Consider the following 27,870-nt stretch of genomic DNA (forward strand, 5'->3'; position numbering starts at 1 on the left):
TCCGAGACCGGCTCCTCTCCGAAGGCATGTGCTCCGGTGACAACGTGCCCAGTGTGAGTGCCGATCCTGCTGCTTCATCTGTTCCCTCTCTCTTTCACGGTTCGACAGCATACCTATATCAATGGGCCCAAAGCAATGGTAAAGGTAGAGCGAGCCGCAACAGGTCGCACAAGCGTGGAGCTTCTCTGGAAATGGGTTGTCATTCTGAATATTCATAGTTGCCAGTCCAGCACCTGCACCGTCACTTCTTTCTTTGTATAGGCCCGCGCCGTTGTTTGCGCTGTGTCCCCCAGGAGAAAACTCGTCAAACTGTCGCTTCGGTTGGAGGATATACAACGCTCACGGGTTATTTCTTTTTTTTTTCTTACCCCGTTTTTTTTTTTCTTTCTTCATTCACGCTTTTAGAAGTAAAGCTGTATAACCCAACTCGCCAAACTTTTGTACATCGAAAGATTAGGGAGCAATCAAAAGAACTTGTCATCCGCAATGTCCTGCATGGAGGTATGAAAGAAAGGAGCATTACGCAACACTATTGAAGCCAAATGATCAAGTCGGCCCAACAAGTGATTGTCCCGTCAGGGCGACCGGTAGGTTTTAGTGCCGCCGCTCTACAGGCTGATACGGCCTGTCGTACAATATACTACTACTACTACTGCTACTACTACTACTACTACTACTGCTACTACTACTACTACTACTACTACTACTAGTACTACTACTACTACTACGAATAATAATAATAATAATAATAATAATAATAATAATAATATAGCAAGTGCGCATCGATTAAAAACTACTGGGAAACAAACACTCTCGACGAGTACGCTGATCGAGTCTCAAAGGTCACGTGTTTTGAGCCGACTATTTCAACGAAATAGCGAAGACAACGTCTTCATGAAAAGTTGCCTTGCCAAGGCTGGCTGAGTGACGTAATGCTCGCTCCTTTTTTTTATTTCCTTCCCACATGAGAATGTGCAGCAACCGTACCAGGTTGTACGGATATACCATAGTGCTCTCAGTACGCCTAAGAAATACAAAGATGGTTATATGAGCCATAAGCCAGGATGCTGGTGTACAGGCCAGCATAGTACATATTGTGCGAAAGTGAAAGATATTGTGAAATGAGGTGGACAATGATGTGATAAGGGCAAAAAAATGCAATGGAATACAAACGGAAACGCCATGCCACTTTACAACGAAAGGCAAGGGCAATCCCATTTGATCATTTTGGTTGATGAAGTTCAAAACAACAAGAAAAAAGAAAGCAAACAATGTGCGCTAAATCATAGGACTCACATTTTTTTTTTTCTTTTTCGACTTGCTAAGCCGCACGCTTGCATTATGTCAATCCATTGTGTCATACTCACCATACCAACCATGCATCCAGTATGTTCCCAACACTGAGTGCTTTATTGCGATCGGAGCAAGCACCGTTCCGACGCGTTGAGCCACCGATCGGTTATTTTTTGATGCATGTGTTTATAAGCTTCAGTGGGACGGCATTATGAGGACGCCGAAACGTGTAAATGGCCCTGTGCAGACAATCTTCATGTGGATTGATGCGTAGCGAACTGTGCACAGAAATGTCATGAAATGCCGTTTACAAAAGCAAAAAAAAAAAAAGAAAAGATTGTTTTCAAAAGATTCTACTTTCGAAGGTTTCGTACATTCGAAGGTTTCGAACGTTCGCACACCCTAATAATGTTTCGCGACGTTCGAACGACTGCTTCTTAGGCTGTTGAACTCATGTGTGCGCTGCATCCCAGACACCGACGTATTTTCGCCTCGGTACAAAATGTGGCTCTGAACCGATCGAAAGAAACAAAACAAAAAATGCGCAATATTGTGCCTACACATTCGTTGTATAATCGTCAGACATCGAGAGCTGGGAGTGCAGGATGCTATTCGCATTCGTTTGCTTCATTTATCGGAAACGTCGTCTGTGCAGGTGTGCGCGCCATTTAGGTTGACCTCACCAGTGGCTATATATACGCACGAGTGCACGCAACCATACACTGACCGAGTTTGTTTGGTTTTATTTTGTTTATGTCAGAAAAAAATGAGCTAAAATAAAGTACAAGTTATTGGGGGGAGTAGAAGCGCTGTCGCGTACATATATATTATTGTGTGCCATAACTACGTGTTATCTGACAGTATACCAGCCTAAATATGGCACTTTTTGTTTTCTTAAAGCACACGTAAAATATACACACCGAGCTCTTCTGCGTCCGCTCTGCTCGTATTCGCCTGCTGACACTGACAGGCTATAGATGGGGGGAGGGGTGAAGGGGGGGGGGGTATGCTGCCCGCGCTGGTGGCAGGAAGATGGCGCGCTTATCTGCGGGCCGGGGGTGGCGGCCACGTCACTGGCCCCGCCGCGCAGCCCGCGTTATCTCGGCTCCCTCAGGAACTGTCGCGCCGCCGGCTTCGCAGCGCAAAATGTGCGTACGTGAGCACGACCGCGGTGCGCGGACGGGAACGACGCCGGCACCGCCGCATCGCACTGTGCGAGGCTTCGCAGAAGCGAGCTGCTCGAGCAGAAGAATCCAATGTGCCAGCTGGCTTGCACGCGCTCGTATCGATGTTCATCTCGGAGCTTCTGGGCCTCTCTCGCTCCCGTATATACGCGAGGAGAGTCACGACAGCGAAAATGTCCCCTCAACTTGGGCAAGTCCTGGGCCGCTTGTACAAGGAGTCGTCGCGCTGTGTGTTCTATATGCACGTTTAGAGAGTCGGCAAGATATTATTATGCTGCGGAAACTATTTGCGCCTTGTGAAAAATAGAAATGTAACCAGGATTTCCAGAGATCAGAAAATATATCGGTCGGGCGATTACCCCCTGGATGCATTTTGTGCAAGCGTCGTTGCGCTGTGCATAACTTCGCAGGAAGAACACATGACAGGTACCTCAATAAGTTCATAAACTGACCTATACCATGCAGGAAGCACGCCCGACGGTGACGCTGTAGCTTGAAGTTTTCACTGAATGCTCATCACGTGAGCTGAACGTGCGGGAAAGTCGACAGTAAACAAGTGACTATGGTTTCACATTGCCTTCACTAACACGTCTTTGTAAAGTATCTTACATCACAGGGCGTCACACATCATCGTTCATTGTTTGTCAACTGCCGACAAAAGAAACAAGCGATTTCATCATCCCGTTGTTCCGACAGGCTGCGTCAAGGACGACTACGTAGCATGCTGTGGCGCAAATCACCGATAACGCGCAAAGGAAGAACAAAACAACGAAAACATTCCCGCGAAACGAACACCCGACGATAAACTCGCGAACAGCGGGAAGTGAACTCTGCACGCCGCAGCCGCCGCTTTCTTCTTTTTTTTCCCCATTTTGGCCGCAAACGAGCGAATCATAGCGTTCCCTCCGCCATCCATCCATTCATGATGGGAGCGAGCAAGCACCCCGGGGCGGCCACAAACGCGTTGGCCTGCAACGCTCACGCTCGTCCCCCCCCCCCCCCCCCTCCTCCTCCTCGAGCCACGCACACACAAGCGCGCACGTGCGCGCATCCCATCTCGAGGAATAGAAGGTGGAGGAGGTGGGTATAGGGGGAATGGAAATACCACTGCTTGGCGTATCTCCCGACAGCCACCGCCGCGGACGAATTCTTCCCCCGGGGCAGCAAGAACAGCTCGGCGGCGGCGGCGGACGCAAAGCGTTAATCCGCTCCTGTCTTTAGCAGCGCGGAAAATTGGTTGCGATGTGGCGCCAGCCCGACCCAACGCGGTGACGGCGCAAGAACGAGAGGAGGAGGAAGAGGTTGGGGTCCTGGAAGGGGGAGAGCATGGACGCGGAGGGACGTCGGCGCGGACTCCCTGGGACGACAGGGCGTCGCGAGGCGGAGTATACTGCGGGCTCGCTGCAGCGTACTATGCCTTCGTTCCCCTGCTCGTTTCGTTGGCTGAGCTCGCTTGCGGGGCTAAAGCAGCCGTGGCAGGCGCTGCTCGTCGTCCGATGCCTTCCCTGGCGTGCGCCTCCTCCTCCCCTTCCTCTCATATATCCACAGCGGTCCGTCTCGCCGTAGCTGCGTGCAGCGTTAGCGAAGGCTCGGCCGTATGACAGAGGGTGTGTCCCCGCGCTGCAAGAAATCAGGTCCTCCTTCGACTCAGTAAAGCTGGACCGTTGGCACTGTGCTCGCGCGCTCGCACTGATTCGGTACGAAAAACACCCCTGCGCGGACTGTGTTCGTGGCGCCTACATAGTGAGAAACGTGCAAGTGTAGTTATACGGAGTAGCTGCCTCAATTCGCCTGCAATGGTCTCGTAGAACCCATTGTTCAACGATCAGCGCGACCATTTCCTTAAAATCTAAAGGTCTTCGAATCGTCGCCTCACCTGCGTCTGGAAACGTAAGCTGACAACATCTCCACGCCTAATTTTCGCGTCGCAAGTGCAACGACATAGAAGCACGCGTCCGCTTCTATAACTGACAGGGGGGTCTCCAATACTGCTGCAAGCTTCCAAGGGTTATTCACGAAATATTAGCGGATTTTGTGGTCAGTATTCGACCGATGACGGTATGAAAAAGCTCAGAATTTATTTCACTATACACGGCAAGCTCGTAACTTCTCCCCTTGAGCAAAGTGAGAGGGAACACCAAGATTGCTTTAAAGATACCATAATGGCGAAAGAGACATGCTGTGTACGAAAGGGTTCTTCGAAACAAAGTGTTAAAGCGGAAAGCTACCTGTTGAATATTGGCAATCTACAGAATTCAGTCCACACATCACAAATAATCGCTGCTTGAAAACGAATTCGCTGTTCCTAGTCGCAGTACTCACGACTGCACTACATACATCGTTTGGGTGTGCACTAGCTCGAGCAGTCTGATTAGCTCGTGGACTAGAGCTACGAAGGGGACACTTCTGCCCTGAACGCGCTGTACTGAACTATATGTTTGCCGCAGCGTATGCGCGCAGGTTCTGCGAGGTTCGCTCGGAGCAGCCGCACCCTTGCATCTGGCGTGCGCCGGGATGCTTAACTCCTGCACGGCCTCCAGTGGAGAGAGGCCGAGTGCGCGAAATACCGCCGCACGGCTCGTGTCCCCGACCGACTCATAACGCGGAGCATAAATTATAAGCTCGCCCTGCCGCATTAAGGGTTTGTGAGCGCCGCGGCGTCCGTCGCGGCCTGCAGGCGCGTTGTGCTGCGGCGATATAGTCGAGGATTTAAAACGGCACTGCGGCTCCTGTGTCCGAGCGCGCGCGCGCGTGTGTATGTGTGTGTTTGCATTGCCCCACGGCAGGGGGGAGGGGTTGTTTATGACAAGCTGGCTCGTAGTCCGTAACAAGTTTCTGCTCGTTAGCGGTCCGAGCGCCCGGGACCTTGTGACGCGCTCGGGAGTGGCGCGGATTTCAGGGCAGTTGCGTTTCGGGGAAAGAGGACTCGGTCGCGCCGAGATTGATCGTGCGACGGCCAGCCGTGCCGCCGGCGGGCCTTGTGCTGGGGACGGAGGAAATGCCACCGAGTTGTCGCGACGGCTGTCCAGCGAGAGCGCGTGTGCACGTCACGAAAGGCTGACCAGCTACCGGCGCTTCCTACACAATTCAGTAAATGGCACCCTCGCGCTACGTACATGTAGTGCCGAAGGTAGCAGCAGGCGGGCATGACGTTTCGGCCTGCGTGGCAACGGTGGCTATAAGCACGCGCACGTGTGATTAAACTTCGTCCATCATGGCTTCGAACTGCTTCGCGACTTTGCAAATTGTTAATTTCCAACAAGAACATTTCGCTATATATAGATGCAACAATTGGCAATGATTATGTATATGTGCGCATACTCTCGCTCCTTCACGTCTTTAGGAGAGTGTAATTGCTTGGAAATTTGTAAAGATAAAGTGTTTGAAAAATGACGCTATGCAAGAACGTTTGAAGCCACGAGCATGAAGTTTAGACAAATGAATGTGCTATATGCCTAATATTCTCTAGGTATCTATATTGTTGAACGATCACACCAGCGTTGTCTCTTAATCTTTGTAGGAATCTCTACGCAGTTGCAGGTCGTTTGTATAATGATTATATTAGGACGGCAATGATAACGACTAGCGTCGTGGAAACGTGTCATGCGTGCCAAGTCATGCTCTTTACGCTCTATACGACGGCGCGCAATTGAAGCTTGTCAGAAGGGAAATGGCCGTGGTGTCATCGTGCCCTTTGCTGATGCATGCGGTGTTATGCAGTCTGCTGAATGTATTATTGGTAGATAATTGGACTTGAAGAGTTGTATTTATTTTTAGAGCGTGGGAGCGAACTCCACATGATTCTGTCGATTGCGCTATACATCCGCGCTCTCCGCTTCGCTTGATCTCGTGTTTCGGCGCTGTATGTAAACAATTACACTATATCATCATCATCATTAGCCTGGTTACGCCCACTGCAGGGCAAAGGCCTCTCCCATACTTCTCCAACTACCCCTGTCATGTGCTAATTGTGGCCATGTTGTCCCTGCAAACTTCTTAATCTCGTCCGCCCACCTAACCTACTATACCACCCCCTGCTACGCTTCCGTTCCCTTGGAATCCAGTCCGTAAGCCTTAGTGACCATCGGTTATTTTCCCTCCTCATTGCTTGTCCTGCCCATGCCCATTTCTTTTTCTTGATTTCAACTAAGATGTCGTTAACTCACGTTTGTTCCCTCACCCAATATGCTCTTTTCTTATCCCCAAACGTTACACCCATCATTCTTCTTTCCATAGTACGCTATATCACTGCACCACACTATCACTAATTATTAATCGCTACACTCATTACAATCACTACACTATATAGATAGGTTTCAAATATCACTGAATATTCAGCTGGCCGTATTGACTTAATATAGAAATTTTACTTTTCTGTTTCTATATATATATTTTTAAAGAATGGCGTGTATTTCTGCATCCACATTTTTCGCAAGCCACCAGTTCTCAAGGATTTGTATGCGCTGCGCCATGACTGATATGTTCATTACATTTTCGTGTTTGGGTTATATATATATATATATATATCGATTTACGATGTGAACCCGACTGGTACATCCCGGTTTGTAAATCCGAAGAGGCAATTACTGTTGTAGAAGTGTATTGTTTTTACGTGGTTCGAAGAAATCCGCCTATTGTGAGCCGGTTTTATGTCAACGCAGACGCAGCAACCCAAATGAAACATGCTGCTTGAATATTGCTTTAATACTGCTTTATCACTGCGTCAATACTGCTTGAATTATTGGTATCATTGTTTTCTGGCTGCCTTAACCTAATTTCGATAATTCCCGCCATCGCTAAACGGGATACCTGTTTCTTAGGATTTAACTCGGCGTGAAAAACAAAGGAAATAATTTCTCCTTGCAAAATAGTCCAACCGCATGGCAGCATACCACGCTTGCATATGTGCTTTTAAAGCTGGAAGGAATAAGCAGGAAGAGCAGTCTGCAACCGAATGCGAGTCTTAATATTTAGCGATGGAATTAATGCGCGTGCATATGTGAAACACAAACACAAACTTTTGTGTGTGCGTGTGCGCGTGTGTGTGTGTGCGTGTGTGTGTGTGCGTGTGTGTGCGCGCGTGTGTGTGCGCGTGCGTGCGTGCGTGTGTGTGCGTGTGTGTGCGTGTGTGTGTGTGTGCGCGTGTGTGTGTGTGCGTGTGTGTGCGTGTGTGTGTGCGCGTGTGTGTGCGTGGTGTGTGTGCGCGCGCGTGTGCGCGTGTGTGTGCGTGCGTGTGTGCGTGCGTGTGTGTGCATGTGTGTGCGTGTGTGTGTGCGTTTAGTGTGCGTGCGTGTGCGTGTGCGTGCGTGTGTGTGTGTGCGTGTGTGCGTGTGTGTGCGTGCGTGTGTCTGTGTGTGTGTGTGTGTGTGTGTGTGTGTGGAAAAAGGAAAAATGCGACGACGCAGGTTCGCCTCTCGCATAGTGACTATATATTGCAGGGCGGAGGCGTCATAATTAGGTGCCGGACTTTTGCGCAACCAGCCGGCATCTCGTGACAACACGAGCGATGGTGACATCGACTCGTCGCGTGAGTCAATTTTCGCAAGAAGTGCGACTACACTCTCATGACACCCGATGCGTCATCCTTGAGCTCCAGCCGACGCGTGCGTCTTCCCACGCACGCAGAAGCGGATGTTGCGTGCAACCTGATTCGGCGCGTCGAGTCGAGAGCATCCGTATTATTGCGCAGGGCGGTTCGCCAATTTCCCCGATTATAGGTAACTGCTTTACATAGGGTTGATCTCTCACTGACCAAGCAAGACCCTTTGTCCTAGCGAGCTGTTCGCTGCACAGTACAACACATTTCTAGGCTCGCATTCACAAAATATGGTCTTACGTTATAATTGGTCGTAAGACAAAATATCAGCAAATCATGACGCTGGACACAGTATTAGCGAAGGCGGCGGACGAATGGCAAAGGTTACGAATTAGAGGCTGATCTGCTACTTCATTTTACGTATTGAGCGATGAAGATTGCTCGAAAAACAAATTATTCAAATAAAGTACGACCGTATTCACATACAGTAGAAATATAAAAAAAGGAAAAATAGAGTTCGAACGCATGTGCTTTGAGTATTCCGAAGCAGCAAGGTTGCATTAAACAAACAAATTACTCACAGCATATAATTCTCTCTTTCCAATGTCTGTAGAAGGCCGCGGTCCAAGGGTAGGGTCCCTGTATAGAGAGCGCTGGACTCCCCATTGTTCTAAAGAAAGATTCGTTGCACTATAGCGATCCGTTCAGTGCAAAGTATACAAAAGGTTCCCGATCTCTGTTGCGTACATTTCTCTCTTATCGAATTCCCTCGTGAGTTCTGTTGTATATCCTAAATTGGACATTGCTCTCACTCATATTCAAAATTATCTCGGAAGCGGTTGGTGAAACATTCATCATGGAAATAAGTTCTCGTACGCATGCGGAAGCGCATGGAAGAGTCCAACAAAAGCTATGTAAAGAAAAAAAAAAAGAAATAAGAAGACAGAAAACAGGAAAATAGTGCAGAATGGTAAGCCAGGACTGCAACATCAAATACGGCATTATACGCTTCCGTGTGTATACCTATCAATATGTTTCGTTCTGTGACCTGGACAGCTATAGACAGTAGCTCTCTCCGAGAACGAAGTAACGCAATTTATATATGGCCTGTGTCGTCAAGGCCAGTCAAGTATTTTCCTAAAAGCAAAGCAAGACTGTGCAACTCCGATAACAGTCAGTTAAGTTCTTTTCTATAAACTGTGTAATTGTAATCGAATGAAACGCGTAGTCAAGCGGGCTGCGACAAGAATGTAGCCATCATTATGCGCGAGATGTTTATTCTCTCAGAACCACACCTCTGCGCGTATTTCAGCGGCCGCTGTATAGTACGTATATTATTAACAGGTCGTATGCATATTATTTATTTTCCTCCTTCTGCCTCCCGGACGACACAGAACATCCATGCTTAATTGAATGTGCCTCCAAACACTCCGCAACGCACTTGGACCACAGGGATGACCTGATGACTGAGGATTCGGTTCACATATACGGAAGATGTGGCGCTCACATCCGACGAACAAATTAGTTCTACCAATGAGTACAGATGTCCTCCCCCCCCCCCCTTCCCCAAGCATTGGGCTGTAGAGAAATTTCATCTCTGCTACTCTGCATCCCCTTGTGCAGAGTAGCCAACCGGACATTTGTTCTGGTTAGCCTCTTTTGCCTTTCATCTAGAGAGTTGGCTTTACACATATTTTAAGCAATTTCTTTTTTTTTATTGCGCCACTCCTGTTCGGACACAACACGCACAGCTTTGCTGCAGATTATCCGCTGTAAGTAAGGCTGCCTAGCAAGTCACCAGCGATCGAAGTGAAGGCTAAACTTTGGTTACGCTTTTTGTTTTCTCGCCGTGAAAGGAGGCGCGTACAGTTTATCAGCACTCGCTGCTTTACCTATCGTCGAAAGCAGCATTCTGATAACAAAGTCCGTGGCCGCGTGCGTTGACAGTTGAGCCAGGCGCGAGGCACCTTGTTGACGCTCTTTGTTACAATGCATGGTGTAACTGTCGACAGGAAGGCAGCAGTGTGGATTAGAGAGAGCAAACGGGGTTAGCCGATATATTTTATATAGGCGATACTAAAACAAATAATGAAGCTGGGCAGGCCACGTAATGCGTGTAGGGCAGGTAACCGGTGGTCGATTAGAGTAAGAGAAAAGGTTCCAAAGGGAGGGAAGCGCACTCGAGGACGGCAGGTTTAATTAGGTGGGGGGTGACGAAATTCGGATATTTACAGGCCTAACTTGGTATCAGCTATAGCACAAGATAGGAGTAATTGGATATCGCTGGGAGAGACCTTCGTCATGCAGCGTACATCAGAATAAGCTGTAGATGAGGATGAGGATGATGGTAATTTTTGTCGTAACTTATATAAATTCGCATTCTCATCCAACTACTAAGCGTAGCGGGATTAGTCGCAGCAAACCCAAACGCACGAAAGCTAGGCAGACGAGAGCGACCGTATACATGAGCGGATTTCGCACCATGTTAGATTCCATGGGCAAGTATACGTACTATACGTTTCATTGCCCCCAACACGTGTAGATCCAGTGCGTCTCTTATGACACCCACGGGTTCCTGCGTGGTGGCTGTGCAGGTGTCCTCCATCAACCGGGTCCTGCGCAACCTGGCCGCGCAGAAGGAGCAGCAGCAGGCCGCCGTGCAGGGCGTGTACGACAAGCTGCGCGTGCTAAGCGGCGCCTCCCCGCTGGGCTCCGCTGCGGCGGCGGCCGCATGCTGGGGCCCGTGGCAGCCCGCGCAGCCGACGCCCACGCAGCCCGGAGCACAGGGTCCACTGGCCGCGGCCGTGGCGGCGGCAGCGGCGGCCTCCACCACGCTGCACGCGGCACAGCACAACAAGGCAACCGGTGAGTGCGGTTCGCGCCTTGGTCCACATACCGGCGCCACTTCGATGGCCGTAATACGCGCCAGCATTACATGGCTCGCTCATAGCGGCAGCGAAGCGCCTGGAGGTTATAACCTCCCGCGAGAACGACTCGCCTGCAGGCTTTCCACCTGAAATTTTGCTTGCAGGGGCCTTTTTTCCCCCGCTATACCACGCCAGTCACTCATAAGTCTAAATGCTAAGCCTAAGTGCTAAGCCTATACATGCATGCATGTGCTTCGCCGATACACTGAACATTCATAACTTCTAATTTTTCGAAGTCCATTATGCTCTATTCTTAGCAAGGGTGAAAGCTGGGAGTGTTGGTGTATGGATCCATGCTTAGATACGAACAAAACAGCGTGAGAAACAAGGGGAACTAAATGGTATAGCCGCTATACGTTCTATACACAGTCCTGTGTTAGCGCAGTTTTTTTTCCCCTCTAGCATGGCTATTCGCACCAAGCAAATGATCCTAACTGCTAACCTTTCTAAGCCTATATAACCTTGGATTAGATGTAATTAGCTATGAATTTTACCAATATGTATACAGGTCTATTATAACGAATAGGCTGCTAAACCTATCCACTATGTAGCTTATTCACGAGCCGTCGCGTTAGAAACAGTCGACGCATCTAGTGATGGAAGATTGCAGTTTGTGCAATCGTGCAAGTTAACTGTCTCTCAAATACGCACAACCTGTGAAAAAATGTCTTTTGTCCCAGAGAAAACTGAAAAATGAAAGAGATTTACCTGTGATTTCTTTCTTCTGGCCATATCCGCCCAGTGGGAAGTTAAAGAAAAAACAAAGAATGAAACAACGGCGACGACGACGACAAAACCGTAATAACATATACAGTTAGTGCTTTATGAATGGCTTCAAACGAAGCGAACTGTAAAGATTATAACGTCTGGCCATTCAAGGAAAGTTGGGGTGGGTTGGAGCAGAGGGTCGTTCTTTAAATCCGGCGGCTTTTAAAACCTCCACTATAGGAACTAACACGTTTGAGCCGTATTTACAGCCACCGACTGAAGAGGTACGATATGTGAGCGGTCGAATGTAAGAATGTGCAGGTCGTTTCCGGTTTGACCCTGCCGGGGTGTGCGTCGCTTTGTGGTTTTCTGTACTAAGCAGGAAGGCCGCTTCGAACAGCGTTAAAGATATACTTTATAACCTTGGCTTAGAGCCAGGCCTCTTCTTTCTTTAGAAAAAAAAATAGAGCTACAAAAATATCGAGGGCCTTTTCAAAACTAATCTACAAAGCACGTTCCCATTTTTACCTAAAAAAATACCTTCAAGGAGGGGGGGGGGGTGGAATTTAAGATGCCGTGCAATAAAAGTGCGGCATTGCTCGGAAGCGTTCTATAATGCGACCTAACCTTATATACATATCTATTGCCCGAGGGTCGGGAAACTGCTGCTTTGGCGAGCCATTGATGTCGCCGAAAGTGGGCACCCTAGTGTACAGGAGGACAATAAGGGAGCACGCCAGCTTGCAGCCAGAAGACCGGCCATTTTCAGCCACCATCAGTGTTTCGTGGCCAGGCCAGAGATTTACACGCGGTTTACTAATCGTGCACACGCGATCCTCACGCACGCACACACACGCATGTCTCCAAACATGAATGCACACGGTTATGGCCTGATATGTTGATTATTTGATATCCGATTTTCACTCGTCGAAACGTTATATCTGTCGGAATGTGCGCGGTACTAAGTTTACTGTTCCAATATGGGCAGCTTATGCAAAAGTTGATGCTTCCATGCCTCGAAACAGTGACCTGACATCGATGTAATAATGCATATAGTACGGCCCGACGACTCGCAGTGCAGTATAGTCCATCTCGATATTTTGGTCACCGGCCTGCGCATTGTTTGCTCGGCGTTGTTTCACAGTACTCTATAGAAATGCAAGTGCGTCCAGAGGTCGTCGCTTACGATGCACTGCCTGGAATAAGCGGCTCATGTACCGCACTGCTGGAAACCATGCCTCTAGCAGCGGGATTTTAATTTCGAGCCAGAGCTAGTCTCGAAATTAAATTTCATTCAAATAAATTGTGGTGTTTAACGTCTCGAAGCTGCACAATGGGCTATAGGATCGGACGCTGTAGCGGACTGCTGAGGAATAATTTTCACCACCTGGAATTAAAAAAAATTATATTAGTGGCTTCACGTGGGAAAACCACGCAGTATAGTGGGAAACTCCGGAATAGTTTTGACCAACTGGCATTATTTAACCTGCGCACAAAGTACACGAGCGTTATTGCGTTCCGCTTCCATTGGAATGCGGCTGCCGCCGCGAGGAATCAAATCGTCAACAGTGCTGTGGGCGCTGTTGACGATGAAGTAAAGAAACGATAAATTAATGCTAATTAAAGTGGATGAAATCCACTTTCATTAGCATTAATTTATCGTTTCGTTACTTCATTTATTAAGCACAAGTAATTTCCCCTATGTTGTCCTTGGTGTCAGTGTTTGTTAGCTTCTTATGACATGACTATATATATATATATATATGCATTATGCCCTCAATGGACTGCGAGTGCGATGCGTTTTAGTTAGGCTGCTCTGTACGCCGTATGTAATAAGAGCCTATCGATACTCTCTTTATGCACGATTACACCTTGTATACGGATAATGCTTACGCCGAGATGCACCCGCCAGGCGAAAGCATCCTCGGAATGCACTTTCGCGAGTGGTCGTTCGCTTCCCAATACGCTCGGGCAGTGAAATTAACCTCAGCGACCTTCTAATTCCGCATGGTAAGCCTCGTCTTTCTGCTCCGCTATGTGCTCCATGCGCCATTTAACTCGCACCTCCGACGCATACACGCAAACATGAGTGCGCTCGACCTCGCATATATCTCCACCACTCTCAGTGCCTCAAAACGCGGACACACGCAGAGAAAAACGCACGAGCAAAGGAAACCACGGTTTGAGCGCTTGACTGTGCGCCGCAGGGTTACACATAAATGTCACTCAAGCGTGCACAAGGACTTTTTGTACTCGAATCACGAGTGCTCCCCCTTCGCACCCCCCTCGTAAACCAAACAATATGTCCCGCGCGCTCTTCAAAAAAAATCCACATTTTCGTGCCAAATTCGAAAGCCGAGGAATAACCGCTCGCTCCTTAGTGAACAGGGAGGAAAAAAGAAATAAAAAAAAAATGAATAAAGGAATCGTCCCCGTTGTTGCCGTCGTCTTCACGTCGCAAGGTGCGCACCAACCTTCGCAGCGGGACGCCATTATGCCTCTCGCGGTGGGGGGGGGGGCTTTTCTTCCTCGACCGAGGCCCGTAAGGTGTGCTGCGACTCGCCGAGCTCCCTTAAAAATTTCCGAGGGCGAGCGCTGCGGCAGACGAGAGTACAGAGCCTTCCTTTTCCGGACGGATGCCGAAAGCTTTGCCGCTGCGTCGCGCGTCACATTTGGCAGGACGCGCGGCAGCGATACAAACGCTCGCGAGACGCAAATGCACGTGCGCGGATGCCTTGTACGCGTCTGTGTATACGTACAGCGCCTCGATCTCGCACACAAACGTACGGACGCGCGTTACGCGTATAGAGGCCGCCGTCGCCACAGCGGCGCAAGCGACGACAGCATTCGCAGCAGAAGTCCGCGGGGGGCACACGTAGAGCACGATCATCGGAAACGTCAAAGCCCGCCGAGGAGCGGGAGAAGGGAGACAGCTTGCCACACGACAAGGGCCGGACGGGGCAAAAGGAATACAGAAAAGTGAAGGTCGACAACGAGCAAACGCAAACAGATTAAAAGCGGGACTCGGCGCGTCTTTCTCCCTTTATTCGGAGGACTGTCCCCGTGAGGGATCAGACAAGGGAGAACAAATGCGCCGTTGGAGGTCGCCTCGGACGCTTTGTGTGTGGCTGTTTGCTTTGGCCGTTGCTCGGGATGTGCGTGCGCAAGCGTGTGTGCGTGTGCCTGGATCCCACGGAAGGTGACGCACAATGTGGGTGATGAAAGAAGACCGCGACGTTCTTTTTCTTATTCTTTTCTCGTCTTTCGTCCTTCTGCTTCTCCCTCCCTGCGTATACTTCTCCTGCGCTGCGTCCGCGTCAGTCCCCGGGTGGCCCGTCCGTCAAGAAAGAGACGCACCCTCGGCTCTCGTCAAAATCACCCACCTCAACCTCCGTCTCCACCCCACCTTGTATTCCGCGCTGTGGTCGTGGTTGTCGCAGATCAGAGGCGCACGCCTTGGACCCATGGCTTGCTCATGTATCGGCTGTCGTGTATAACTAGATACGTACAAATATGGACGCTTATTGCATGCCGAAGTTCTGGCCAAGCCAATATTATTTACAGATCATGCATGTCTAATATCGACAAACCGCTAAAGAAAAGCAACGAGACGTCGTAGTGGACCTGTGGACGTTAACCGAATCAATGGAGAATGAACACGAACGGAAACTTAACAGACGGAGAAGTGTTGCATAGACTAGAGCTATATGTATGCTTACGAAATAACACGGGCAACGAGGCGAACGCAAATAGATTTCGCTTTTGTCGCTGCACTGTTGTACGTTATTGCGGGGTTCTTGTGTACGTTGAGCCTTGGGTTGTGCTCACCGAGTACTGTCCATGGTCCATCTCCACAACGCTACGTAAGTCAAGAAATAGCCGGAAATATGACGCTCCGGCGCTGCGGACCGTTAAACCATTTCATATCCGATGGATAGCACGACGCCATCCAGAACAGCGTGAGCAGTTACTCTTTCGTTCATCGTGGATATCATGCCGACATGTATACCCCAGCATGCGAGGGGAACGTACAGTATTTATTGAAGTAAGAAAATTATGTGCGCTTCTGTTGAGCATGGCGTTTCAAGAGTATATCCAGTACAGAGTTGCTGTTCCTGTTTGTTTTGCAGTAATGCTTCTTTACGTCATTTCTCTGGTTCGTCGGCGTCTCGCTGTAAAGCTCTCTTGTGTATACGCACGCCGTCTTCCAGTGCGCCGTAGTATATAACATATTCAATCCCTGGCCCGAGTCGTGGTATGTGTTAAAGCTGCTCAGCGTATTCGCCGTTACCACGACCGGAGAATGTCACCCGCATGTCTTTAAAGCACAAGACCACACCGAACAAATTTAGACGAGGGTAGGACGCTTCGGCGTGCTGGCAATATCAGCACCCAGTGTGTCATTTTTTCCTTCTTTGTCCCCGCCTTGCACGATGTGCTTAGTTTTGAACAGGTTTAACCTTATCTTTCCCCGGTTTTTCAGGCTATACGTAGTTATCTGAACACTTAGCACTACGTTTACGTTGCGCGTGGTTCTGACCGCGCGCATATTCTGGGGAGCGGTCAGAGATATCCGTGAGAACATAGAGCGAGACTCGTGGAATGGGCTTTTCTTTCGAGTCTTGGAGGCTATACACAAAAAAAAATTTAAAAAAAATAAAAACTAAGACTCGCTCGTGTCCTTATATATACATACATACCCGAACGGAGGCACTCACGGAAAACAAACCAGGTGAATGAAGGCACACTCAATATCGCAAGTGCGCACAGACAGGAAAGCGATAGCGCGATAACCTCGTATTGAGTTTCGCCGCCGGTCAACCTTGCTGTCAAGACTCGTGGTCGTCAAACCGTCGGAGCGGATAAAGGCGCGGCTACGCCTTGGCGCAACACGAGGACTGTCAGGTTCAGTGCACTGACGCTGATTAAGAGAGAGAGAGAGAGAGAGAGAGAGAGAGAAAATTGGGCCAAAACAAATTAAAGTGCGCATTTCATTGTTCGCAATGAATCGTGAAGAAAATCATGCTTCATTTAGAATCAAAATTTGAGGTATCGTGAATGGGATTTACTATACGTGAGCTATCCGCGAATTTAGATTTCTGTGAAGTTATGTTCATAAAAAAAAAATAAGAAGTGGACAACAAAAAGCTGCAAGTATCAATAGCGATCGAGCTTTTTCACCGACAGAAGTGCTCACATCTTTAATGGTCGTAAACCAAATAGCACAAAATTATATCTGCAGTATCCTGCGCAGATTCTTGCCATTAGTCGACATATAAGGGTACTCGTCATCGCTGCAAAGTTAAAAAAGAAATTCAGGGCTATGCAACAAAAAGTAAAATGGAGTGGATGGGGGAGAAGAAGGGACATAAGCGGGGGCGAAACCACTTTCACCTATCCCTATCCTTCTTTGTCAGCGTAGTCTTCAAGTTTCTGACTTTTCAGCCCTAAAGTAACTTTATAAAAGTAACTATCGCCCGCACTTAAACCACTTTAACCACTCGCCGCATTTGCGCGAGTCTATTTGCGACTCATCGACTTTTCCCTACATTTCGATACAGTTTGACACCTCTCCGATATAACTTTCCACCTTCCTTTCGATATATTTGGCCTTGCTCTCGATAACACTGGGCATAGTGAGATTTATTTGCATGCTTTTGGCGGGCCATAAATGTTTTTGTCCCGCATGTCTTTAACTATAGTTTCAAAGGATTGTCTTAGCTTGGTTTATAGACACTTTTCATATCCTCAAGCACAACAACGACGTCACGTTAGCCCATTGCTACACATTTCCTTTAAGCGTATACAAAACGGCGTTCTGTAGCCTACTTTCATATACGTATTACTGGTTACGGTATACTTAGTCGCTCAGCTCAACCAAAACAGGCATCATTAAGCGGACGAAAAGATAACCACAATCTTCACGATAATGTAGCGGCTTCTGCAAGTTATTTTCATTGTTCCTTTGATAAAAACAGTCACGCGACACAAGAACGTTTCCATCGCGTTGTGACTTAACGCAATGTCCCAAGACGTCTCCCCATGCTGTTGACGCGTCCACCTTTTCGCTGTGTTTTACGGGCAGGCTAAAAAATGAGATTGTCTGGAAGCGTGAAGCCCAATTCACAGAATCTACATAGTAAACCGCAGGGAAGAATTAACTGAAATGGATATGTTTCCTCCGTAGCAAAAAGCATCTTTATGGATATGAGGCGAGAATTTCGCTATGTTTAACACGAATCACGGTCTAAGTGTCAAAACTAACAGCCATCTCTACGCATTTGTCGCGTGCGGTTTGTGCGGCGACTGTATCGACTGCGTACTTTAGCGATGCGGTGCATCCCAGTTGCCGCAACAGCGGCTTCTGTGGGATGGCTCCACGCGCAGCGTTCCGCTGGTTCGTGCATCAGCCACTGTCCCCCCCTTTTCCGCCCCCCTCCCCTATAAAGACGTCGCGGAGCTCTAGTTCAGTGGTGCGCATCCCTGGCTCCCTTATCGACGAGAGGAAAAGGAGGAGACCAGAGGAGGGCGCGCACGTTCGCAACACTATACACCGCGACGTCGCCAACTCTCCCATCCTCCGCCTCGCCGCGGCCGAGAGAGCGGCCTCCGCGGTTTTTTCTCCTCCCGGGCGGCACCGCTGATAAGAGAAGTGCAGCCCGCAGGCACCACCGACTGTGCGCGCGGGGCTCGCTCAACTCGCGCCGCGGCCGCAGTGGTAGGGCTCGGCTTGGCTCGGCTAGCCGCGTTGGTTGCCGCCGCCGCACGCGTAGCGCTTGGCTGCGAGGATCGGCCCGCGAGATTGGGGCTCCAAAGGAAGCGCCGCTCCTGGGCCGCGCTGGACCGGAACGAGCCGATAACGCCCGTTCCCTACGTCCTCTCTCCGTCTGTCTGTGTGCCCTCCTTTCTCGCTGTTTGGGCTGGCCTACGCGCTGCCAGCGGAGTCCTGCACTACGTGTATGTGCAGTACGTAGCTGCTGTTACAGGGACGCGCACTCGTCGCTGTTGCGGTTGCTTGTTGTCGGCACGGTCGCTATCGCCCGGTGGGGCGCCTACACTGCAGCGCACCACTGCGCGATATGAAGCTCGGGATTGAGGAGCGTGTGCAGTGCGGGCGAGTGGTAGAAATGTGCTGCGACGGCGCTGCACGACTGTAGCTTGTGACTGCAGAAGGCGCATGCAGAATCGCTTTCTTTCTTTCTTTCTTTCTTTCTTTCTTTCTTTCTTTCTTTCTTTCTTTCTTTCTATCTTTCTTTCTTTCTTTCTTTCTTTCTTTCTTTCTTTCTTTCTTTCTTTCTTTCTTTCTTTCTTTTTTGCGTGTGCATCAACTACCAGCTGTATGTGCTAGCTCAATTCCACGCAGTGTGAATTGCTATTTCATCCAAGGAGCACCACTCTTAATTAATGGTAGAAGCGACTCGTGAAGGTTGCCGCTAGAGGTGCCTGGTGGGGCTACTGATAATGTACCAAGTAGCACCGTTCGAAAGACGTGACTGGATGCTCAGATGCGCCCTGAGCTAAGGTTTTTCAGATTTAACAGTTTGGCTATTGCACAAACAACCATACGTAATTTCTGGTTACCTCGAAAAGTTTCGCACCTCCATTCTGTATACATCGGCGCAGCAATCTTCTATGAGAGAGTGGAGTATCAATAGTCCACTAGAGGCCTGAGCTCATTTGCGCCCTGTCCCAGTCGCGGAGATAGTCCGATGAAAGAATGAAGCTTTGCTGCATTCCAGCTTTACGGTCATCGAGAGGTGTGTCTCGCCTTCAAGTGGCTCCTGTTTCTTCTCAGATAAAGCGGCCGATTTCTCTTTCGGCATGCCTTTGCATTACCTATTCCTTCAATACTTATCTGGCTATTTATCATTTGTTTTGTTGACTTCCTCTTGGCGTTTGTTATTCTCGAGCGGGTCTGCGCGTAAGATAAATATTTATGGTGTCAACGGAAATGCTTGAACAAACATAAAACTAACTTGCAAGTACCTGCGCAAAAGCTACACAGGAGGTGAGCAGTTTCATAAGCGACACCTTGCGCGGACGTCCATGAAATATTCACGTTTTCATCTAGGAAATATTTGTGGTATTATATTCGATACCACCTTCGCACGTTCGCCTAAGTGTGTTCTGGGCAACCACCATAGCTATGTTGTTCCTACATTCAGTGAACCGCGCTGTAATCTGATTCGCTTTGACTTCACCGTTAACAATTAACGCCTCGAAACACTCGCCTTACGTGTCACTTCCTCTTCAGCGTGTCGCCGGTATTATATTCCTGTTCAATAAAATCATCACATTTTATTGACAAACGAAGTAATTGATTTGCTAATTCTTCTTGAATTGCGATGGAGCACGTCTTCTTCGTGGCTGGCACTCCTTAAAATTTTTAGCGCACTTCTGTACGATGACATATACGGTGCGAGCTCTTTTGGTTTCGGTTGCATCTGCACACGGCCCCCGATTCTGTTTTGAGTGAGCGATGGGTGCAGAAGCGTTCCCATATATGCAAGCCCGTCGTTGTGGCAGTATAGCTTCCTTGGTCACGTAGGCAAATTGCAATAGAAGCTGCAAGTCCGTCGTTGAGAGAAATACTTATTAATTAACTAGAGGCGACGAAGAACAACATGACACCAAGTGTATCTGGTTTAATTCGTATCGCGTTCCCTGTACAGCCGCCTTTCGCGCGCAGTTTCATCTTCAAACGTCGAACTGGCGGGACAGTGATTTCTGTCGCGCCATTCCGTTTTTTGCTCAAATGGTGCGTATTAATGCGACACTACTTCAGTCACTTTTCGTCTGCCCATCTAGACGTTTCAACCCGCGTCACACGGGTTCCTCAAACATATAGCAGCCGGACGCTCTATAGCGCTGCCCCACGAATGGCCGCTGGCAGCGAGGGAAATAATTCGCAGTGGTACGCCACCAGTGCGATGACTTCGAGCGTGTGTGTGAGTGCGTGTGTGCGCGTGTGTGCGCGCGTGTGTGTGTGTGTGTGTGTGTGTGTGTGTGTGTGTGTGTGTGTGTGTGTGTGTGTGTGTGTGTGTGTGTGTGTGTGTGTGTGTGTGTGTGTGTGTGTGTGTGTGTGTGTGTGTGTGTGTGTGTGTGTGTGTGTGTGTGTGTGTGTGTGTGTGTGTGTGTGTGAGTGTGTGTGTGTCGCGAGATGGTTCCGTCAAATTTTTTTTCACTAATTGTTCCCAGAGAACGTGCAATTAGTCGTTCGGTATGGGGGCGTCTGAATGAATGAATGAATGAATGAATGAATGAATGAATGAATGAATGAATGAATGAATGTTCTCTCTCTTAATGCAGCGGAGCTGGACACGGAGTCCCAAGAGAGCGGCGACGACGATGCGGCGGCACGTTTGCGACTCAAGCGCAAGCTTCAACGGAACCGAACCTCCTTCTCCATGGAGCAGATAGAGGCGCTAGAGAAAGGTGAGTCCGCACTCCTATATTTATGTACTCTGTATATACGCATTCGTTCAGAATCCTTCGCATGTTTTTTTTTTTCCGTCTTCTGTCTATACTATACGTTTTCACTGTAAAATTTGAGGGCCCAAGTCTCTTTGGGACGCCCAGCTGCGTACGTCGATCTTGTACGAGTAGATTTAGACAGTCATATCTGACTTGTTGCGGGTGCTACTTTACCTTCCTAGAGATTTCGTTGATTTTCTTTGTGTATATTCTGCATGACAAACTATGGACAATATATATGATCAAAGGTGCAAACGGTCTCTAGACTGTATAGACTATAGATGGTGTAGAGGAAAATGTCTACACGCTGTGGAATATACCCTCGGTCAAAAAGCCCTACGAAGGTAATCATAAGTAAACCATGAAACGGACCTCAATTTTGCGGAGGCAAGACTGCGTCATCCGCACTTTTTCGAATATTGTGAGGTTCAAATCACACGTGCACAGATAATATATTGACGCGGCATGTGTAACACCTTAACCTACTCTAGGGCATTTAACTGAGCGTTCGATGCACTTTAGTGCGATCGACAGCCGCGTCGTGCCGCTGAAGTAGAAAGGTGCTGCACTGTAAACCACGTGTATGGTACGTCTAGCTATAGTGTAATCAAGCACTCACGGGAGGTTGCAACTCTTGCTGCAAATGTTGCAACAAATGCGCAAATATAGTGCAGTCTTCAATGACAACTTGACAACACATAGGACTATATGTGGAAAGATTAGAATATGCGTATGCTAATTTGTTGTTTCACTTTAATTCTTCGCATTATTGTATTTCTCAATTTGCATTTCAAACAAATTTTACGCGGGCGTATTAGCGGAAAGCTTCCGCCCTGCTTAGTCTTGACGGTGTGGCTTTGACAATGTAAACGTACGTTAGTCGTGGTTTATAAAGACCGTTCATGTATTGGGACCCTCGGTCCCTTCGAGAGGCCTCCTCATAAGCACTGCGTCCTGCATTACGTTCGAGAAATTATGTATACATAAACCACCTCATTAACTCATGCAGCGTGCAATACAATTAATACATGCAACAGTGTGCACGTTCGGCATAAATTATCTCACCGTTGAATAGTTGATGCTTGTGCGTGTGTGTCCTAGTATCTTATTCTATTACTTTTTTTAGTCTGAACGGAATTTTAAAACTTTTTTTGTGACAGATATAGCACATTTCTATTGTGTGAGGTAGATTACCATTGAGAGACTGGTAGGAATTCTGTGAGAAACCAGGGTAAACACTAGCTAATTATCAAAATTACGTAAAATGCGATTCTCATCATTTGCTTTCGGTTGCATGTCACATTTTATGAACCGTAGCCGTCGAGTCTGCAAAGACATGTCAAATAGAAACAAACATTGAAATTAGCGCCAGTTTCGGGATAAGCGCCCACAAACTTGCTGCCTTGTGCACGTGCTCCATATGCGCCTGCCTTTTGAACAAATCGCCTTATTAACCAGTACAGGACAAAGTTAACTAGAACGCTAACGGATTTCATGGATTTGATTGCTCGTTTTAGGAACGGAAATCTCGAAACTTCTTCCTATTAACCTCAGAAATTCTTCTAAATGTACACGCATTGCGAGCTTATAAGCGCCTCCAATTCGTAAATGCAATTTGTGACGCACATGTATAAGTTTAAAAGTTAATTTGTGGACATTTCTTTGTCAGTTAGTGTTAGTGTTACGCATTTAACATCCGTCTTTTAGAATAAACCAGACAGAGGAGTAGAATTGCTTCATCTGCCCCATGGCGATCTTGCGAAAAACAATTCTCTCGGTAATAAACAAATAGAAGAAGAAAAAAAGAACACCTGACATATATTCATGCTGCTCCCTCTCCTTTTCTCGTGCAGAATTCGAGCGCACCCACTACCCGGACGTCTTTGCGCGAGAGAGGCTAGCCGCCAAGATCGACCTGCCCGAGGCACGTATTCAGGTGAGCACTGCAGGCTTCGGCATGCACTGCCTCTCTCTTTCTCTTACCTCTTTCTCTCTGTCACAATGACGCCTTGCCCTTTACGCATGCACTCAATGGCTGTAGTGTTCTGCTGCTGAATGCAAGGTGGCGGGCTCGATTCCCGACCGCAGCCATCGCACTCAGGTGGGGGTGGAATGTAAAAGGTGGTCGTTTATACTGAGCATGGGGTGCACGTAAAAGAAACACACATCGTTGAAAGCCATTCGCAGCTCTCCACTAGCACGGCGCCTCTCATAACACTCCGGATGGTGTCTTCGGGAAGCTAAACTGCATCAACCAACGCGCGAAATTCGCGGCGGCGGCGCCAGATGGCGCAGCGTGTGCAGTGGGAAGTGTGAGATAGGAGCCCGTCTGCATACACGCTTGGCAATACGGTGTGGCGCTACACTGAGTCAATGCTAATCGCATTAACTTCGACGTTCATTCTGAGGTAGGTTTTGCATGATTTCTTTACGTTAAACGGAGTTAAACGACTGACCCTTGCAACATTTAACACCCGAACTCTTTCGATGAGGCTAACTTAGCAGGACTCTTTGAGGAACTATCAGGCATTGTTTGGGATATCATTGGCCTTAGTGAGGTTAGAAGAACTGGTGAGGCTTATACAGTGCTGACTAACGGCCACGTCCTCTGCTATAGAGGACTCCCAGACAGGAAGCTATACGGGGCAAAATTTCTAATACATAAGGACATAGCGGGCAACATTGACGAATTTTACAGCATTAATGAGAGGGTAGCAGTAGTTGTAATAAAACTTAATAAGAAGTATAGATTAAAGGTGGTGCAAGCCTACGCTCCAACCTCCAGCCATGATGATTATGAACTAGATCAGTTTTATGAAGACGTGGAATTAGCCATGAGTAAAGCGCAAACTCAGTATACTGTACTAATGGGCGACTTCAGTGCAAAAGTGGGGAAAAAGCAGGCTGGTGAACAAGCAATTGGGAGCTACAGCGGCGGCTCTAGAAGAGGAGCGATGTTGGTAGAATTCGCGGAAAGGAATAAGCTATGAATAGTGAACACCTTCTTCAGAAAGCGTAGTAACAAAAAGTGGACCTGGAAAAGCCCTAATGGTCAAACAAGGAGTGAAATCAATTTCATACTTTCTGCCGATCTCAGCATAGTGCAGAATGTAAAAGTGTTACGTAGGGTAAAGTGTAGTGATCATATATTAGTGAGGTCTAGGATTCACCTGAATTTCAAGAGAGAGAAAGTAAAATTTGCCAATAAGAAACAGGCCAACCTAAACGCAGTAATGATAAAAGTGCGACCAATTCAGGCTGGTATACTTGCAAACAAATATGCAGCCTTAGAACAGCGAGATGTAGATGACACAGAGGCAATGAGTGAAACAGTAACTAGGCTGGCTTCAGAAACAGCACTTGAAGTGGGAGGCAATGCACCAAGGCAACCAGTAGGTAAGCTCCCCCAAGCAACGAAGGACCTAATAAAGAAAGGACAAGGAATGAAACAGGGCAACTCGAGAGATCAGATAGAATTCGCGGAATTGTCAAAACTGCTCAACAAGGAGAAAATAAAAGATATTCAAAATAATAAAGCAAGAAAGACTGGGGAAGCAGTAATAAATGGATGCAGCGTGAAATCAGTGAGAAAGCTTGGCGTTGGACAAGCCAAGATGTATGCACTGAAAGATAGGCAGGGCAATATCATCAGCAATTTCGAAGGTATAGTAAAAGCAGTGGAAGAATTCTATACTGACCTGTTCAATGCCCAGAGCAGCCAGGACACCTCCTTTGAAAGTAGTACTGAACAGGTTACAGAGGCTCCTTCTATAACTGGCGATGAAGTGAGAAGGGCCTTGCAAGACATGAAACGAGGGAAGGCGACAGGTGAAGGTGGAATAACAGTCCATTTAATCAAAGATGAAGCAGACATCATGCTTGAAAAGCTTGCGGCCCTTTATACGAAATGTCTCACGACTTCGAGGGTCCCGGAGAACTGAAAGAATGCCAACATTATACCAATCCACAAAAAAGGAGACGTTAAAGAATTGAAAAATTATAGGCCCATTAGCTTACTTCCAGCATTGTATAAAATATTCACAGAGATAATTTCCAATAGAATAAGGTCAACACTTGACCTCAGTCAACCAAGGGAACAGGCTGGCTTCAGGAAGGGATACTGTACAATAGATGACATCCACGTAATCGAGAAATCTGCAGAGTACAATCAACCTCTCTACATGGCTTTCATGGATTACGAGAAGGCATTTGATTCAGTAGAGATACCAGCAGTCATATAGGCGCTACGTAATGAAGGAGTAGAGGAGGCTTACGTAAATATTTTGGAAAATATCTACAAAGATTCCACAGATGTCTTAATTCTCCACAAGAAAAGTAGGAGGATACTAAAGAAAAGGGTCAGACAAGGAGACACAATCTCTCCAATGTTATTCACTGCGTGCTTGGAAGAAATATTCAAGCTATTAAATTGGGGACGGCTTAGGGGTAACGATCAACGGCGAATATCTCAGCTACCTTCGGTTTGCTGATGACATTGTTCTATTCAGCAACCCTGCAGACAAGTTACCTTAACAGAGAGAGTGTAAGAGTGGGGCTGAAGATTAATATGTAGAAGACAAAGATAATGATGAATAGCCGGGCAAGGGAACAAGAGTTCAGGATCGTCAGTCAGCCTGTGGAGTCTGTGAAGGAGTACGTTTACCTAGGTCAATTAATCACAGGGAACCCTGATCATGAGAAGGAAATTCATAAAAAGAATAAAAATGGGTACATGCATAAATTCTAAACTCTGAATGCGAAATCCAAATGGTGCTCGCGAAGGCACGTGACAAATTACATTGTTTTTACTGCACATCAGCGCAAGTATCGATTCTTCATATTCACGAAAGAGAAAGAGAGAGAAACAAAAAAGCAGAGTTTTGCAATTGTTGCACATACACGAACCGATACGGCTCCCGATACCGGAACCGATACGCAACGGGTATAAATGTGGATTTCGAGGCGCCCATGCAGCTGTATACGGCAGATGAATTCCTCACCAACGCAGTCAGTGCAAACGGAAGCCGGGTTCAGCTATAGGCGACCTTCAGTTCTATTCATTACACGCATGACATCGCCTGCGCTGATTTGAACGCGCAATCGAGCTTCCAGCGCACCGTACACGCTAGCGCAACCCCTCTCTCTCTCTCTCTCTCTCTCTCTATCTCTCAGTCGAGTTCTTTGAGGACATAATGGCGCGCACCGCGTAGGGATCACCTCCGAAGAGCACTAGTGCGAACCAAAGCCCAGCGCTGTGCCTAATGAGCGCAGTTATGACTGTTGGCGCATAAAAAGCACTATTCGTTTCTAGCGAGAAAACTGAAAAAAAAGCAGAGAAGTACTTATAACAAAGAAAGAAGAAGACAGAACGCTCAGGCTCGCGTATACATAGCGCATAGCTCGCGTGCAAGGGTCGTGCGCGCGCGAATCGCTGGCTCGTGCGGGAAGGGAAGGGGGGGGGGGGGGCATAACCCACGTGGGCGTCATGCTTGGCCATTGAGTTGGTGCAGCGATGCGACGGCGACGGCGCTGGTGGTGGTAGCGATGCTAGGGAGTGCTCGTTGTCGCGGAAAGCCATCGGCGAACGCGAGCACGTGCGCCGAACAAAGGCACGCGCTGCGAGCGGCGGAAACCATTTTCGGGAGAAGGGGATGATCGCCTGCAATGGAGGAAAGGAGAGGCGAGCAGGCGCAGCGATGACGAACTCAACAGACGTTCGATGCGAGGAACGGGAGGCGGGGGGGGGGGGGGGGGGGGGGAGGTGAAGAGGAGGTTCGCTTATTGAATATGCGCGCAGATTTATTCCGTGGCCCTTCATCGACCGAGTGTTTGTTTGGCCCGGTTTCTTTCTGTAGGTTTCTCGGGCCCTTCTCCGTTTTTTTTTTATTTCTCCTTCCTCCAATAATCGTTTTCTACCCCGTCCAGACTGAGTGTTCCTATTGTCGTGACCTATAAGGGCTCATTACGGAATGGAAGTGCGCAGCTGTCTTGGCGGACCATGCAGTGAGGCCAGATTTACGGTCATCTGCGCTGCTTCGTAAACTGCGTGGGGTTATGGCCGCTTGTGGCTCGGGAAGTCGGGATGATATATCATACAGTCATGGCGCTGAGTTTTGGTCGAACGCTTTGCTTGTGGGTTAGTGATCCTTCAAGAACCGCATAAGATGTGACCGCGACCGAGGTACTTTTTCTTGGGTCCGGCATTTACTGGGATTGTTTATGTTGACGAACCTTCGTGAAGCCACCCTCTCGAAGCACTTTCTCGGTTCTTTCCTTGAATGCATATTTTTACGGCGAGATAGGCTGTGCTTGTACCATCGGAGCTGCCATGCATGTGCGCCGGTGCTTCTTATTATGATCACTTTCAATGAACCCACCATCACCTTCTCATAACATTTTCTTCATTCTTTCCTTTAAATCATCTTTTAACCCTTCTCCGCGTTGCGCAATGCATGGGTATCTCCGACAAGACCAGCCGACACTATTTCCAAAGCAGGAAGATGCGAGGCGAGACAAATTCATGCGTCTTTACCATAAATAATGGAGACACCAATATCTTTCCAGGAGAAAACATCTGTCGCACTATGCTAAAAACGATATTGAATGTCATTTAGTTTTTCTGTGACATAAAAAAATGAAGTGCAGCAGATGGCGGTTAACATGTTTCACATATGAGACAATAGCCAGAGTGACCACATGTAACAGCTCGTAAGTTGGCGCTTTAGTTGTCTAGTCCGTGAATTGCTTT

At 48.1% G+C, this 27,870-nt stretch overlaps 1 protein-coding gene across 1 annotated transcript in view; it reads left to right on the plus strand.

The window, feature by feature from the left end:
• Positions 1 to 27,870, plus strand: part of LOC126537465 (paired box protein Pax-6-like) — an 89,780-nt gene that overhangs the window by 55,728 nt on the left and 6,182 nt on the right. Inside the window, exons 4-7 of the mRNA XM_050184473.3 lie at positions 1 to 53; positions 10,608 to 10,878; positions 20,958 to 21,083; positions 22,976 to 23,058. The exon at positions 1 to 53 is cut by the window's left edge and continues 128 nt beyond it. Coding sequence (XP_050040430.1) covers positions 1 to 53; positions 10,608 to 10,878; positions 20,958 to 21,083; positions 22,976 to 23,058 — 533 coding nt within the window. The remainder of the gene's footprint in view (positions 54 to 10,607; positions 10,879 to 20,957; positions 21,084 to 22,975; positions 23,059 to 27,870) is intronic.

This window comes from Dermacentor andersoni, chromosome 4 (genome assembly GCF_023375885.2).
Source record: "Dermacentor andersoni chromosome 4, qqDerAnde1_hic_scaffold, whole genome shotgun sequence".
NCBI lineage: Eukaryota > Metazoa > Arthropoda > Arachnida > Ixodida > Ixodidae > Dermacentor > Dermacentor andersoni.